Genomic DNA, 16,041 nt, shown 5'->3' on the forward strand with positions numbered 1-16,041 from the left:
TGGCTGCTGTGACTCCCACTCCAAGTTGCCTCAAATCAGCTGACTTGGCTGAATCCCTCTACACCCCCATCTTACCAGGAAGACATGCCCAGACACAGCCTTAGCAGCAGTGATACACAAGGAACAATGTAAAAAAGCTAATCCTACCCTCCAGCATGGGGACAGCCAACCTGTGACACTTCATGATGTTGATAAGCAGATTAAGTAGAGCTCCCATGTTAAAACTACATCACATGTCTGACACCAGGACTGTGCTGGTAGAAAACCTTCTGGGTAATTCAAATCTTCAGCTGTGGCATGCTGTAAGTCAGCAAGAACTGCCAAAAATGGTATTCCAGGACTATACTGGGATACAGTTGCATGCTTACTCCAACCCCATCAGGTACTGCAAAACCAAGATCTCCCTGGGCAGCTTCCATCACCTTACACCTGCAAACTTCTGCCCGTGTCTTCAAGGTATGTACCTGCCCAGTGCCTCTCAGCCATAGGAAAATTTCGCTGTATAGTCCTTAAACTGGAGAAGGATTGACCACTTCCTCACTCTGTCCTTGCCAGCAATACTATATATCTCCAACACAAGAGTTTTGGTTCCCTGGGAGGTTCAGCAAGGCTGTGAAAGCTGCCCTAAGTAATCTACATAAATGAATATATACCCTAAATTTCTAGGACAGACTAATTATAAGAATTCTGTGTCACTTTTGAGTTGAGCCACATAAAAAAAAATCAAAGGAAACTAGTGGCAGTTTTGGTAAACAGGCTTTACTAAAGAAACTAATGTGGGCCAAAAAACCTACTCAGAAATACTGAATACAGCTAAGAGTGCAAGACATAACAAACAGTTCTCATCCTTTCCTCCCTTTACCCTTCCTCCTTTTTTTAAAGTAAGCTTAACCTAGTGTGACTCCTAGAAGTTACCTGCTGGGCACATCAGAAATATATCAGTAACTAGAGAATGAGGAATATATCTTAGACTATGGAATAGAAACCAAAATGAAGGCTTTACCATTAGGAATATTAATGTCCGTACTGTCTGAGTTAAGACAGTTATGGACCAGAAGACTCAGCTGCTGCTCTTAGTTTGCATAAGTAGGAATATCAGCAATTCATCCTGTGAAAATAGTTCTTCAGCTGGTAGAGTTGGAAGGGAAGAGTGAGAGAAATTAAGGCCGTTTGTTTCAGATTACATGTCTAAGAGCTAGAAAAACCCCACTACCTCTTCTTTTTTTCCCCTGTAAAAAACAAATAAAATGAAACAGAAGGAAAAAATCCCCAACAACAACATAGCAACATGACAGTGATGTGTATAATGATCTCTGGCAGCCTAAGATAAGATCACAGCCCTTGGGACTGGTGGAGCCTGGAGCTAACGGACCCCTGCTTTGGGGAAAAACTAGAAGTGTACAGAAAAAAAAGTTTAGTTCTCATATTAAAAAGAAAGGAGAGGTATGTTGCTAAATCTATTCCTTCTGAAGAAACCTTTGAAAATATAAATGTATGAAAACATCTGAGTCACTTCTGCATCCACGAGTAAGTGATCCCCCTCTACCCTCACCAGTAATGCTAGGAAGGGCTGCTCTACTCCCAATTTTCCCCAGGAACTACACCATGTTCAGTTAGTTCCAGCAGTTTTTTTGGTACAAGTCACTGTGCAGATATCATTCTTCTGTTGAAGTCGCTTTAGGTTTTTTTAAATGCAAACTTGTGCATAAATTTTAAATTGAGCATATAATGAATGGGTTCATCTGAATTACTGCTGTCACTATTCTACTCCCAAATCTCCCTCAGATCTTGGGAACAAGCCTGTTCATCCAGGGAGGTTGTTTGGAACATCTGTAAGATAATTGAATTTAAAAAAAAAGTCAGTTCTGTTCCAAGAAACTCCTCCAAGTTCACAAGTGGCTTTGTTGTTTCTATTGATTTTAGATGGAAGGTGTGAAATATGACAACTAAATGGCAGTACCACTGAAAAATCAAGTTATTTATGGTTCTCTTCAGTTGGATCATTTTCTCTAAATAATTCCTTGTTTATGTGCACTAGTGTTTGGACTAGTGCAGTGCAAGGCAAGAGCGGGATAGGAAAAACTTGCTTTTTTGGGTTGCTATTTAAGCACATGTCAAACCGTGCCCTGGCTGCTGCCGAATCCTGAGCTTTTATGAAAATCCAGCCCTTTCACTGGGTGCTGAACAAAGACAAGCCGTGCTCCTTGTTAGCTTAAAAGCCTGGTACCAAAAAACCCACAGGGTTGGCAGCCCCATGCATGTTTGAACAGAGGAAAATACGCTATAATCAAATGCTGAGTGGGTGGAAAGAGCAGGGAGCAGAGGTTCTGTGAATCACTTCCTCCCCCTCCAAGGCCTTGCTGTCATTAGGAGTACAGGTGTGTGGTTTAAAAACACATGTTGTCCATACTGATATTTTAACAAGCATTGGTCAAAGCAATAGCAGTTTTAACAGGCATTTACTGGTCAAGATAAACCCTAAGCTCCCCCCTCTGGGTTATCGCAGACAGCTAACACGTTAAAACTGTAGCTGCCTAGTCCAAGAAAGGATTTTAACATGAGTTAAAAATAAAGTCCTTTTTGTACATGCATGGCTTAAGAGAGAAGAGTCCAAATCCCTTCTTCCAGCAAGAAGAATAGAAAGAAGCAGAAGAAAAAGAGGATTAGAAGCAGCATATGTGCTCTGTCCTCCCTGTTTTCTTCCCAAGCTTTTATTTTTCTTTGCTCCACTTACTGAGTGTGCCACTGGTTACTGTCCCAATTAATTTCTAGATTACCTTTCAAATCAGGCCCACATACAGAACAGGGGCAAAGCATGGATTTCTGCTGCCAAGTGCCCACTGGTACAGGAACAGGTAAATGTTTTGCAAAGCAAACACTTCTGAATACAGTGGTTGTCATCAACTCAAAATCTGTCATCTCTTTAAAAGTATTAGAGACAGAGGATGAGGGAGATGCGCTCACATCCGTCCAGCTCTGCCATTTGGAATACATCAGAGAAGGTCTCTGACATTTTCTGAGGTGTAAGATGAGGCAGAATTTGCCCCAAAAGCATGAAAACAAAGTTTACATCCATTGCCATGCGACTGTATTTACACTAATACTGAATTTGGAGCTCAATGCCTGGTACTAATCACTCAGAATGAGTCAATTTGAATGTACCCCTCTCTAGTGGCCACAGAAGTCTAAACTGAAACACTGTAGGAAATAAAATGTCATTTAACTGGAAAGAGCCTTGTGAAAGTAAGAGAATTCAAGGGGCACTCCTTTCTGCTGTCATTTGTCATGTATGACACAGGAATGTTGACATCATCCTCTGATAAATGACACTGGCACCTGCATCAGAGAGATATTCTTCAGCAAAATAGAAGTTTGAAAATCCAGCAGCAGGGCACTGCTAGTAGGTTCCAGGAGCTTGCAAGAAAGGAAAGATAGATGATGGTAATTTTCTTCCAAAGAGAAACATAAGACTTTTTAAGAACCATTCTCTTTTGCTTCCCCTTCTGCTCCCTCTGGGCTTTGGGAAATGATTCTGTTTTCTAAATCTAATAGTGGCTTAGACACAAGCTATATGTTATCCAAGAGCTAACCTGTGGCATTTGTGCCACCACCCAGTCTAGCAGGATAAGTGTCAAGCAGAGAGCTCCAGGAGGCATACTCGGGAGAGGGAGCTTCAAAGAGGCCAGTCTGGCCTTCTCCTGTCCCAGGCCAGTTAGAGATGTCAACAGACAATCTATTCTAGCACTAATCCTTCCAAATCTCACCTTTGCATCCACAACCTGTAATGTAGAGACTTTTTCCTCTTAGCAGAAGTGCGTGTCTCCATCCCACTCCTGGCAGGTGTTCTGTACAGCTTCAGGTGGGCGTCGTGGCAGAAGAAGATTCTCAAGCGACTTCTGCACAGCCATGCAAAGCCTGCTGTGGTGCGCTTCAACATCAGCAGGCAAAGGACACTAAAGAAATCTTTTTGCCACCTCCTCTTAAGACAGACACATCACAAGTTTTCTGTTTGGAAAGCTGAAGACCAGTGGGTTAACTATATTTGTGAGGGAAAATCCTGCTACTCTTAAAAACAAAAAGCAAATAGATATGTTTCTCTGTCAGATTTTTCCACTTGGTTAGCTCACGGAATTCATATGCAGCTTGATTCTTTTTCTAATTATATGATTTATTTATCCCAGAAAAGAAGGAAAAAATTCTATTTGATTTGGAACAGGAGGTTGGGAAGGTGAGTATGCAAGCTCTGTGACCAAGGTAGCCTGGTTCATCCTCAGGAAATCTGCATTCTGTGCCAAGGACCTCCCTAGCTACCAACTAGTCCCACTTTGCTCTAACTTGCTAACTACTGTCCAGTCTATTTATCATTTGCCATCTCTAGGGATAACTGTGCAGTGATACGGACTAATAGCCCAGCAACATGCCAAGACGTATCTTTTTCATCGCGCACAGCCAGCACTGTCTTCCAGACCTCTTAGTGCATGAGGGAGGCTGGAATCTGGATGAAGGACAGCTGGCTTAAAACATACCCTGACAAGCCAATACTGGCTAAAAGGAGAAAACACTGGAAGAATGAAGCAGTACACAGGCTCACCTTCATTTGCAGGGCTCTTTCTCCAGGACTGTTAAAATATTATGCTGCTTTTGGGTCTTACTGAATCTATCTTTGGTACTGAGCACCGGAGCAGAAGCTCTCCTGATCCTCTTGCTGGGATAACAACCCCACATTCGTGTCTTCAGTATCTTCGGGTTGAAATATTGTAACCTGGACTGTGCAACACATTCACCAGGAAAATACACTTTCATCTTCTAACCCAGAGAAGCAAAAGAAAGCATATCATACTGATGTGCTCTTCAGGCTGCCTTGAACTAGAGACTTGTTAATTAAGCTGCAGCCTTGTGGCTGCTGGGTCCCAACCAGCTGGGCTGAGTGCCTTCCCCCTCAGAAAGCCCAAGACTTTCTGTATCATAGTGAAAAGGGGAATGATAACCTCAGATGCTGATCCCTTGACTTGATGGGGTTAGGTCCGCCCCAGTTGAAAAAGCTGCTTAGCAAAAGGCAACTCATTTTGTCTCATCATGTCACACATGTATAACTATAGTCATCACAGAAGACAGTGACACAATTTTCATGCTCAAGCATACACCAAATTTTAAGTGCTTAGGCTTGGATAAACAAATTTCAGCAGCCTGTTCTTCAGAAGAAAACAGTAACTTCAGGGACTGAGGGACAATGTGAATTCTTATGAAGGAGAGTGAGACACGGGATTGGTTTTTATTGTACACATTTTCTTCAGTAAAATATGGACATTTATTATACTTACAGTCTTGATACTCCTAACAGCTTTTCTGTAGGAACCCATTACTTTATTAGTTTATATGGTTTAGAGGACAGCAATGCTGACATAATTTTGTTGTAATGAAGATAAATATTGTCTCAGAATATCAGAAGGCACCACATAACCCGTTAAGCGTAATGATTTCAAAATACCCTAAAGAAAAATCTTCTGGGCTGGTTGCAGGAAAATACACACACATACACGTCTGATTTTGATTAAAACACAAGTTATTGAAATGCTCAGTTCAGTCCAAGCCTAGAATCAACTGTTCAGCCCCATAGATTGAAACACAGAATAAGGGAAAAAAAACCCCTCCTAGGACTCTCCATATTCTCCATGCATTGGCCAGACAATGATCTAATAAGAGCAGTGACTTTGGGGATATTTGTTTATCTACTCTGAGCCCAGTTAAGTGACTCAGAGGTAACATGGCATTTCACTGATGTCCTGTTGGGCCAAGCCATGTTGTACTAGTAACTTTATCCTAAAGGAGGCTATTCATAGTAGGCATTCAGTAATGCTGCAAAAGTGGTAATTTGAAGACGGCTGCAAACACATTTGTGGATACAAATGAGGCAACCACAAGTCTTCATATTTTATCTATGTAAATACGAGTATAAAATGGCAGGGTGGGAGTCTGAGGGTTTCTCCCAGAGCGGTGATTCTAGACTGATTCTTCATCCAGGCAACAGGGGGTCTCTTAATAGTTTTGATTATTAGACTCCTGACTATTAGTCAGGAGTGCAGAATCAGGCCCTTAGCACTGACAAAATTCTGCACTCAATATTTTCTGACATATCATGTGAAACTATGTTTAGACACAAATGCAAAATACAGAAGAATGAGATGGGGACTAGAAGGAGGAAAGCTGAAGGAAAATATGTTATGAATATGAACTGGGTCATATAAAAAGATTAAGTATAAAAGACAGCTTTCTTGTAACATCCAGCTGTTTCTCCTAAATATTTCTAGCAAACCTACATATGTACAGTTTCAGAAATATACCAAAAGGGAATATTAGTACTTCACTTTAAAAAAAACTATGTAGGATTGCTAGTGGTTTTGAAGCTCTAGTGCTGAGATCTGTCAGGATAGGACAGAAGTTATTTCAACAGTACTAAATAGCTCTCCCACTGCTTTACTGTGGATTGATCCATTTTTACCCTTTCTTGCCTTTCTGCAGTCACACACAGATGTAAAACAGATTAAGGCTCTGTGGAAATAAAATAAAAAAAAATAAAAAAGACACCTAGGACTTTTTTGACTTCCCCTACAATAAAGTGCAGGGAGAGGTGAATAAAACCACACAAGAGACAGTAACAAAATGACAAAGGTCCTGACTGATAGTTTATCGAGATGACAACTCAGTGAGTTTTTAGACATTTCTGGCATGAAGACTATTTTTGTCTTTCCACAAGTTAAAACATATGTACGATCAAGATGACTGCCTGCCTATCTGTTGAAGCTTGTTTCTTCCCATTACATCCCTCTAACAGAGCCGTACCTGACTGCAAAATATTCCTTCTGCATTTTAATGTACTTTAGAACAACAGTTGACAATGCTTGAAATGAAACCAAAGCAAAGTAACGAACCACTTTCAATATATTATTTATATAGGATCCAAAAGCTGAGAAACATCACTAACAAGTCACTTAAATTTTTAGCCACAGATCTTGAGCATGGAAAAGCATTATTATCCATACCTGGCTGCTGGGGAAACAGTGCAGGGGAACAACTGCATGGTCACAATGAGAAGGGTTTGACTGCTGCCTCTTGCAGCAATTCTTACCAGTGCAAAATGAAAGCAAGAGGCTTTTGCTCTGCCTTGGCAGCATTTTACAGTCTATTGCTTTTGGTGCAAAGCTTTGCACAAGCTCCAGAACCCCAGAGGACTGATCTCTGGGCTCCTACTCCCTGCCCAGTCCCTGACCTTTGGTGCCAGGTCTTTTGCCTCCCAGCCCACTGTTGACTGGACCTCACTGCACACAGTATCTAGGCTCTGGGATGCCTCAGATTTAGCTTCAGACACAATAAGGAGTACAAATTATAGAGCACAGTGAGAATAAAAGAGATGGGTTGCCCTCTCTGACTATCCATCACTGTTTCCCGTGTCTCTGGGCAAAAGCAAAGCCAAGCTTTCTCAACAGCCCAAAGACAAAAATAGGTCGTATGTATTTTTAAATGTTATACTTTCCCACTCTTAGGCTAATAAAAGTCAGAAAATAGAGAGGGCATTGATTTTATACTTTCCAAAGTCACTAGTATAAACTGTAGGGGCACTTTTATATTTTTAAATGATAAAATATTGAAGCAGAGTGAAGTAGTTAAGGTAACATTTTTCAGCTCAAAGTGCTTAAAAATGAATTACTTTCATTATATGCAAATTTTGCTCTCTCTCTTTAATCTACAGTTAAATTTAGGCAGAAAACAATTAAACAAACTGCTGCACAGTCACATGGCAAGTGAGAATTAGAAAGGTTATGTATTTGTTTTGGGGTTTAAAAAGTGAAACTGACTGCAAACTGAATGGTTTTGAAATTAAGAGAATGCTCACACTGAACCTGATCCTGTCATATGATCATAAGCTCTCAGAGATGCCAAACAGAATTTTAAACAAACAATTTTTGTGATGATAATGCCAAAAGTCAGAACAATATTGGATATTTCTAGGACCTCTGGTTTGTGTCTTCTTGGCCAACTCCAGGAATTTGTCAGGGACTCTTGACTGCTGAAGGCATGACTGTCATTAGCTTGAGATAAAAGATCTCAAGGTCATGGCTGTAGATGGGGCAAAGAGAGAGTGCCGAGTTACAAATACATACGTCTAGTAGTTTATTATTATTAAATTTTAGAAAAGCCCTGAATACATACACAGATACACACAAACACTCATGCACAAAGGCACACATTGTAGAACAAGGCTTCCCTGACAGCATTTGTTTTATTTTGATGTCAGTCTAAGGAAATATGTTGGCAGCTCCTCCTCACAAAAATCTATTTTCCACAAACAGCATATTCTGCCAGTATAAAATTCATCATCCAGCCATACAAAGGACACAGGGCCAAGGGGCTTGAGTGACACACCAAAAACCTCAAAACACATGTCTGAGCTGCCACATGACTTGTATAACACTATTCACGTACAGCATGAAACCAGAGCTCTGTAAGCTGCATCTTCATAATATTTTGCAACATCCTGTAAACTCATTGCAGGGAAACAATAGCAGATACTAACAGCAGTTGGCTACTGCAATGACAGAGACCGTCTAATTAAGTTGGGTTTTTTTTTTTTTAAAAAAGGGGCACATGAAGAATGGAGGGGAAGTCAGTCATGCTGTTCATTCAACTCTACCTGAGCCATGCATATTGGTAAAGAAAAAAGGTACGTCATATCTCAGCTGCTATTCAGTGGAATTGAGGTACTGCTGAAGTCATATAATCGGTGACTTGAGGCCACAGGTCATCTCTGACGTTGAGGGAATTCCAAAGGAAATATGTTAATGATATAAGGAAAAAGGGCCACTGTGTGGAAATATCATAATAAAGTAGGAAAAAAAAGGCTGTTGTGGAACACTGATTTAGTTGGTTCTCCAGGATTCAAATGGAAAGATAAATCTCATACCTGAGCCAAATGGATTTGTGAAAGAGATAAGAATTATCAACATTTTGTATCCTCAATTTCTCCTGTTTTTATCCCACTTTTTGACACTGGGACAACAATTTAGAAATTGTTCATGAAAATAATACTAATAAGCACTGAGATGTTTTATCATTTGTCCTCATGGGTAATTCCTGAGAAGGTGGCAAATTCTGCAGGCTCCAGCGTCCTGCAATTAAACCAGCAACAACCCCAAACTTGGAATCTAAAAACTGTAGAAAAGGGGAATTCAGCTCTGTTTTCAAACCCCAGTTTAATAAATCTTTTTGGTGGTTTTATGACTAATGTGAGACTGAAAGTAGGTAAATTCCATCTATGGTTCATCTGAGCAGGAGCAAACGCGCCGTAACAGTATCATTTCATGAAAAAAGTGCTGGGCAGTTTAACATGAAATCTATGATATTTTAAAGGCAGGAAGTATCTTTGTGAAAATGGCCTTTTTCCTTAATCATAAAAATCAATATAAGTTGAACAGGGAGAATATTTATCTTTTAAATAATAATGAGAGAGATTCTTACAGAGAGCTTCTGGCTTACTAATAGATAGCTGCTTCACCACCCAGCACAAAGACATATATTTATGCATTGGATAAGCAGCCTCCTTGCGTACCAGTTGTGCTTTCTTGCCCAAGGCCAGGGTACCTCCATACGTTTGTGCGCAGGAGGGTTCTGCAGCCTGAAACCGCCCAGCCCAGGTCTTACTCCTCCCTGTGCTCCTGTTGGTCAGCCTCATACCTGGGCTCTATATCCACATGACTAGGAACTTGCAGCATCCAGCTTGTATTAATTTGTCTCCTTAGAAATTATTATTAGACTGCTGGGGACTGTGGGGCACTATCTTGCCCAAGGGGAATTTGTTCTCCTTGCAGCAGCCATCTCCATTGCTGCTTCTTGGGAGACTACATTATTGAGAGCTGCAGCAATTCCTGTGACAATATTTCAGGGGTAAATTCTCTTTTGATACTGTCAGAAAATCCTTGCCAAGCTGACACTACATATTAAAGGGTTCACAATAACAGAAGGCAGAAATTAAATTGAACAGGATATTAATACCTTGTAGTTGAGGAAATGATATTTCCTTTTGATTTTACTTTTTGCTTTGTGAATTAGCCAAAATCTGCAGCCCTGCATAAACTGAACCATCTTACCACATTCTCCACAGAGAAACAGCAGCAGCCCTCCTCCCCCTGAGCACTTAGCAATGGCAACTGCCTCCAGTGCCTCCCCTGTTAAAAACTCTCTTCAGAAACCTGGCAAGTTTAAAATAATCAGGTCTACGTCATTCCTCATCCCCTCCAGATCTTTTATCCATCCTATTAGTTTCCACAGCAGCAAATATTAGTTGACTTGTGATTAACTCATCTGAACCACCCACACATGTGAAGAGAAGGTTTAAAACATGAAAAAGGTTTTTCACAGTCCAAGTTCATTCTATTTCCTTCTGCTGTGCACTAAGATCTTTTATTTTCCCACTCTCTTTCATTGCTACAGAGAGTATTTGAGTGCATGAATCCAAAAACTTGAATAAGCACTACCTGGACTAAGACAGAGCCCCCTCTGATATCTCTTCTGTGTTTTGAAGGGAGCCAGACTGAAACACCTGGGTGTGTTAAACAACAGACTTAGTGACAAAATTATTTCCAGAAAGATTAGAAGTGTTTTCTGTTGCATGACATATTCTGGTGGATTGAGGACCCTGATTACCCAAGAAGCTCTTACTGACCCACTGTGACTTATCAATGCTTCATACTCTGGAGTGTGAAGTGGCTGTTACATGTGGCTGACGAGACATATATATTAAGGTTCACATAGGGTAAAAAGTGTTACTGTCTTGCAAAAAAGGATATGAGAAACCACCTGTGTCAAGGTAAGAAATACTATTTTCACAGCTGCTGAAATTGCCTCTTTATCTTCAATGATAAACAAATTGACTACTGCAGCCAAAAGGTGCAGGTTTGCAAACCTGCATTTATAGAGTGGCTCCAGTCCTGTGCATGGCCCCTGTCTCCCCCAGCCTGCCCTGGCTCCTGGCCGCCTGCAAAGCATCTGTCCAGGGCTCCATCTTTCTGTGGCTCCATCGCAAGGTGTGACTCTGTGGGCAGGATATGGGTCCACTGCACAGACCAGGCTGTTCTTCCTTTTCCCCTCCATGCAGCAGCCTACAGGAGAGAGTAAGGGTTGGCTGTGATCCCTTCATCCAACAAGTCTGAGGAGGGCTGTTTTGGTTATGTCTAGGGAGCTCCATTACATAATGGAAGAACCACTTCAAGAATAATGTGCCAACATATCTCTGTTAACTGGATCCTTGCTAAAATCCATATATTGGCATGAGAGGTGCATGCATAGATATACATATTTAACAGAAACCCGTCTGTATGTATGCTCTTTAGGGACTGACTTTTTAAAAACATTAGGTTTCAGTATTTGTACATTATCCAGGCTCAATTTAATTCAGCTTTTGGAGTGCTGGCATGGTGCAAATTAGTTGGTCTGCATGCCAGCAGCCATCACTAGTGTAACAGCAGAGCCAAATTGGAGAAACATTAAGAAGCACGTTTTGTGTTCATAATTGTGTGTTTACAAATGAGGCATTTGAATATTATATAGTTAGTCCTGTGCAACACGGAGATGGGAGTCATAAGAGTAAGAAAATTTGGCATCTTCATATGAAACTCTGGCCAAAACCATCATTTAATCCAGACAAGGAAAAAGATCGATCAATTATGCCAGTAAGTTTGAAACAGCACTATAAAAAGAAAAAGTGACATGGCATAGGTTTGTGGTTCCCAGCTAATGGGGCTAAAACCTAGCATCAGATGGTTTGTATTTTACATTATTGTCAAACAAAAATAAATCATCAAAAACATGGCAGAATCAAGCCTAACTGGCAGGACATACCATAAAAAAAAGCAGCTAGTGGTTGAAGTGAAAATTAAGAAGTGCTGTTCATTCTCCCAGAAATGCTAGGGCTAACCAGAAGAAGCAGCTTGCACTTACAGGCTTTGCAATTCATTCTCTTTTTTCTGCAGGCAAAAAGCTGTTAGGCCATAGCTAAGTTCTGCTCCAGTGAGATTTTGCTTCCTGATATTCAGAGATTAGCATATTAAGGAAATTATGTACTGTATTTACATAACTATTGTATTATGGCACAGTTAAAATATTGTTGGCATTTCTATTGTAAACCCCAGGTTCAGAGCCTAGAGTTGTAACTAAAGCTTATCTCCAGATGACCATCTTTACAGGGGTCAGGAATAGGGGTGATTATGTATTTATTTTTAAAACATATTTCAGATTTCCAAAAGAAACAATAAGCTGCCAAAGACACAGCAGTCTAATCAATACATCAATACTGGAAGGGAACAAGTATTCTTCCAGGAAAAATTGATCTTTCAAATGTGAGAATTGACAGGCAGGTGCTCAAATGACTTTATCATTCTTTATGTTACCACCAACCCCAAACATTCACATATCATGACCTGAGACCCAAAATTAGAAGCTTGCCTTAAAAATCATGGGACCTAAAGATTACAAATTTAGAGATCATTTATGTTCTTTCCATTTTTTTGAAACGATGAACTTCATCAAGCTTTTCTTGGCCATTGTACGAGCTATACATTTACTAAGTAAAGAATATGCCATCCTTTGGATCTGGGAGATAGACCTACATAAGTGAGAGTCATGGTAAAGTCAAGAAAGTTGCCAACCCTGTATTATACTATTTTCTAGGTTATACTGTGTTTTTTTATACCTGTCAGAAGAACAGAAGTAACCATTTAATCAAACAATTTCTAATCTGTATTTCCAAATGCTATGATTTTCTTTCCACAAGCACTCCTGGCTGGTTGGCTGTGCTTTCTTCTGGGCCAGTACGACTTGAAAAGTGGCACTTTCAGTGCAGACCTGGAGCTCTGCATAACTTGTTGTCCCCCTGGCCCTGCAACGGCTGCTGAACTTTATTAGATTAGAGCAAACATTGGGCTGTAGACTATGGATTATCATCAGTGGGCTGTCTTTGGCTTCAACCACAGACTGATGCAGAGGGGTCAGGAAACCCAAGAAAATCTTCCAGGCAGGGTTTGCCCAGCTGAGTTCTGTACTAGTCTCTCCCACGATCCTGGCATCGCAGACTACCAACAGCCCCAAGCATCCCTGATCCTTGCTGTCCTGGCCAGAGCAGGGTCATATAATGATTCCACGATTTCATCTGTCACAGTGGGTTTCCCTGACTGCATTGAAGGCCCACGATTACAGCAGCACTACTGCTGCATCTCCACCAGAAATTTCCTTGCAGCAACTGAAGCAGAGCGTTGGCTTGAAGCATTTGTGCTTGATCTCTCCCATCTTTGCTATAGTTTGGACGGGGAATTAATTTAGATTTAAATAGCCACATCAAAAACTCAAACAAGTTTTACTTTAAATTGCTAGCATAGACCAGTGCATTGCTCCAGCTGACTTGGCATGGTATAAGCTCACATTTTCAGCAAAGGACATTCAGACATGTCTCAGGGCCAGATTCCCAAGTGCAGTCAGGTGTCTGAAAGAGCAGGAAAATGTCTACATTCATTTGAAAAACAAAGTGACTATTTGAATCTTTAGCCATTCTAATTCTGGTGTAGAGGATTCTAAATCCCAGTGACTCTCAATGAGAGTCAGGCTCTTAAGTCTTCATTGCTTTATTGAGAATGAGTCTAAAGGACAGATTTTAAAAGCCATTTAGAGTCTTAACTCTCATCTGCCCCTAAGCCACTGAGAAGCTTTGAAACTTTTATGCACTCCCTCTTCGAACTAGAATGGAGAAATGGTGAGGATGGTGACATACTTTATAATGAAAAATTAGATCCTGCTTTAATGGGGCAGGACTCTAGAGGAAGACTGGGATTTTCCAGCACCATAGTCCTGCTTCACATACATCTCAGAAGCCTATGCATTGTCACTCAGAAAAATGAACAAATGAAGTCCTTATGCATAACTTTTCTGTGAAAAGTTACTTCTTCAGAATATAAATAATACATTTCTACTTGTAAACTTCATGTTGAAAAAGGTTTGGGTTTTTTTTTAAAAATATTTTTTGTCTTACATCACATCCCAGATCTTTGTCATGAGGAAATGTTTATGCATAAATTATAATGTTCTGAAAATAGGTGGTTATAGTAGGAATAAAACCACATCCAGACCATTAACTGTAATGGCAGACTGGGGCAGTGTTGACACATACACACACATATCATATTTATTGACAAGTTACAGCGTTTACCAATTTCTAAAGTTCTGAAGTTGGAAAGTCTGTACCATATGTGGAGCCAAAGGCTAAGGGCAATATTTCACCACTGAGGTAGCTTTCTTAACCCATGAAGTTACCTGGCAGTAGATCATCTTAAAATATATCATGTGGCAAGTCTACATCAATGAGTAGTTCTTTCAATCCCCAAGATTACCATAAATTATATACATTGCACTATGCAGATGGAGGTAAAAATCTTTAATACGCTGAAGCATCTCACCTTGCTAAAGTAAACACCTGCCTTGTTTTGATTAACAGGAAAGTGATCCAACCAATTTAGAGCAAACTTGGCCACTCTCCACTCAACCAAACACTTACAAAACTTCAGTTAGTTTATCCTTCCAACATATTATGGAAATATTAGTATTTGCTGCTCTGAAAAATACTTTTTTTGGCATCTTCATTTCCCATCCCTATTCTAAGATAAACACTGACAGCTGATGGTATTCAGGAACATTGCCATATATTCCCTCAGAAATGGAATTCTGAAATATGGCTGTTATCCACCAATTGGCAGATTTACTAATTAGCACAAGCTTGTTCAGATACACTCATTTCTCCCCCAAGGGAGAATCCCTCTGAAGAATTCTCATCTGATGCATCAGGGTCTCCTACTCACTACTTACCTACTCTCACAGTTTCTGATTTAATGGTTAACACAAGGAATCAGACAACTCTCCTAGGGAGCAAAGTCAAACTGTATCTCTTCAATTGCTATTTTTTCCAGACAAGCAATGCAAACAGCACTCATAGAGTTAATATTTGAATGTCTTTTCTAATAAAACCAGCTTCCAGTTTTTCAGTCTTTTGTGCAAGTTTAATAAAATAAATTTTGAATATCAATGGAGTACATTCTATTTTTCTTGGCATGTCTCTGCCTTGCTATGTCCTTCTATTGCAGGAGTCATGCCATAGGGAGAGCACTTTTCCACAGTCCATTGAAGTTGTGCCATAAGGGCTGGAGATGATTTGCTAAAATGCTCCAAAGGTATTCAAATTTCTTTAAAGAAGAAATTCAATTTATGTGCATTTATATTGCAGTGTCTGTCAGGAAGAAAGGTTATAATCACCAGCATATTTTAGATTTACATTTTCTTCTATACATGAGGTAATGGTATTAGAGGTAAACTATGAGGTTTAAAGTTGAATTCGATGTATGGTACTATTTTCATTGCTGCTAAAAGCATGTTTTTGAAGTTCTTGAGGAAAGCATATGTTAGCATATGTTACTGAAATATCAAGAACAGGATGCTGGGTGGCTTAGAGGATAAACCATTTGTCTTTCTTCTCTGCATTCTTGTATAAAGTACGGCTGGATTTCATGAGCAAAATGAATAGAGGATTCTCAGCTCAAAGATTAGTTCACATCATGAAGTTGCAGCACAGTTTTGTTAAGTAGAGCTATCAGTTAGGCACATTTCTGAATTAACATGCAAGCTGAATGTGCCTTTAGTTGTACCACAGAGGAAGGGGAAAAAAAAAAGGCTTAGAATTTTGTGATATCACTTATATAACCCTCAGAAGAACAAATACTCATCAAAAATTAAAAGGAAACCCTGTCTCGACCATATTGCTGTGGGAAGCACTTCACGTCATTTTTCTCTGAAAATTTACTTCATTTAAATTTCCTGTGACTGTATTAAATATTTAGATGTTGATATTTCACCAAGTAGAAAACATTATCACAATTCTTATCAAGTTGGAATCCTTTTGAGCATATGCTAAAGTTATCTGATAATTAAATTGCCATGCTTATCTCATTTAAG

The 16,041-nt window shown here is 39.9% G+C and overlaps 1 protein-coding gene across 2 annotated transcripts in view; it reads left to right on the forward strand.

The window, feature by feature from the left end:
- IRX3 (iroquois homeobox 3) overlaps window positions 1-16,041 on the forward strand; it is a 58,345-nt gene that overhangs the window by 30,502 nt on the left and 11,802 nt on the right. The window contains exon 3 of one of the 2 annotated variants that reach the window (XM_074881404.1): window positions 8,638-8,719. The exons of the other annotated variant lie outside the window; for it this stretch is intronic. Within the exon in view, the coding sequence (XP_074737505.1) occupies window positions 8,638-8,693 (56 nt within the window). The 3' untranslated portion in view covers window positions 8,694-8,719. The remainder of the gene's footprint in view (window positions 1-8,637; window positions 8,720-16,041) is intronic. 2 annotated transcript variants of the gene reach the window in all.

Source organism: Strix uralensis, chromosome 12 (assembly GCF_047716275.1).
Source record: "Strix uralensis isolate ZFMK-TIS-50842 chromosome 12, bStrUra1, whole genome shotgun sequence".
Classification (NCBI taxonomy): Eukaryota; Metazoa; Chordata; class Aves; order Strigiformes; family Strigidae; genus Strix; species Strix uralensis.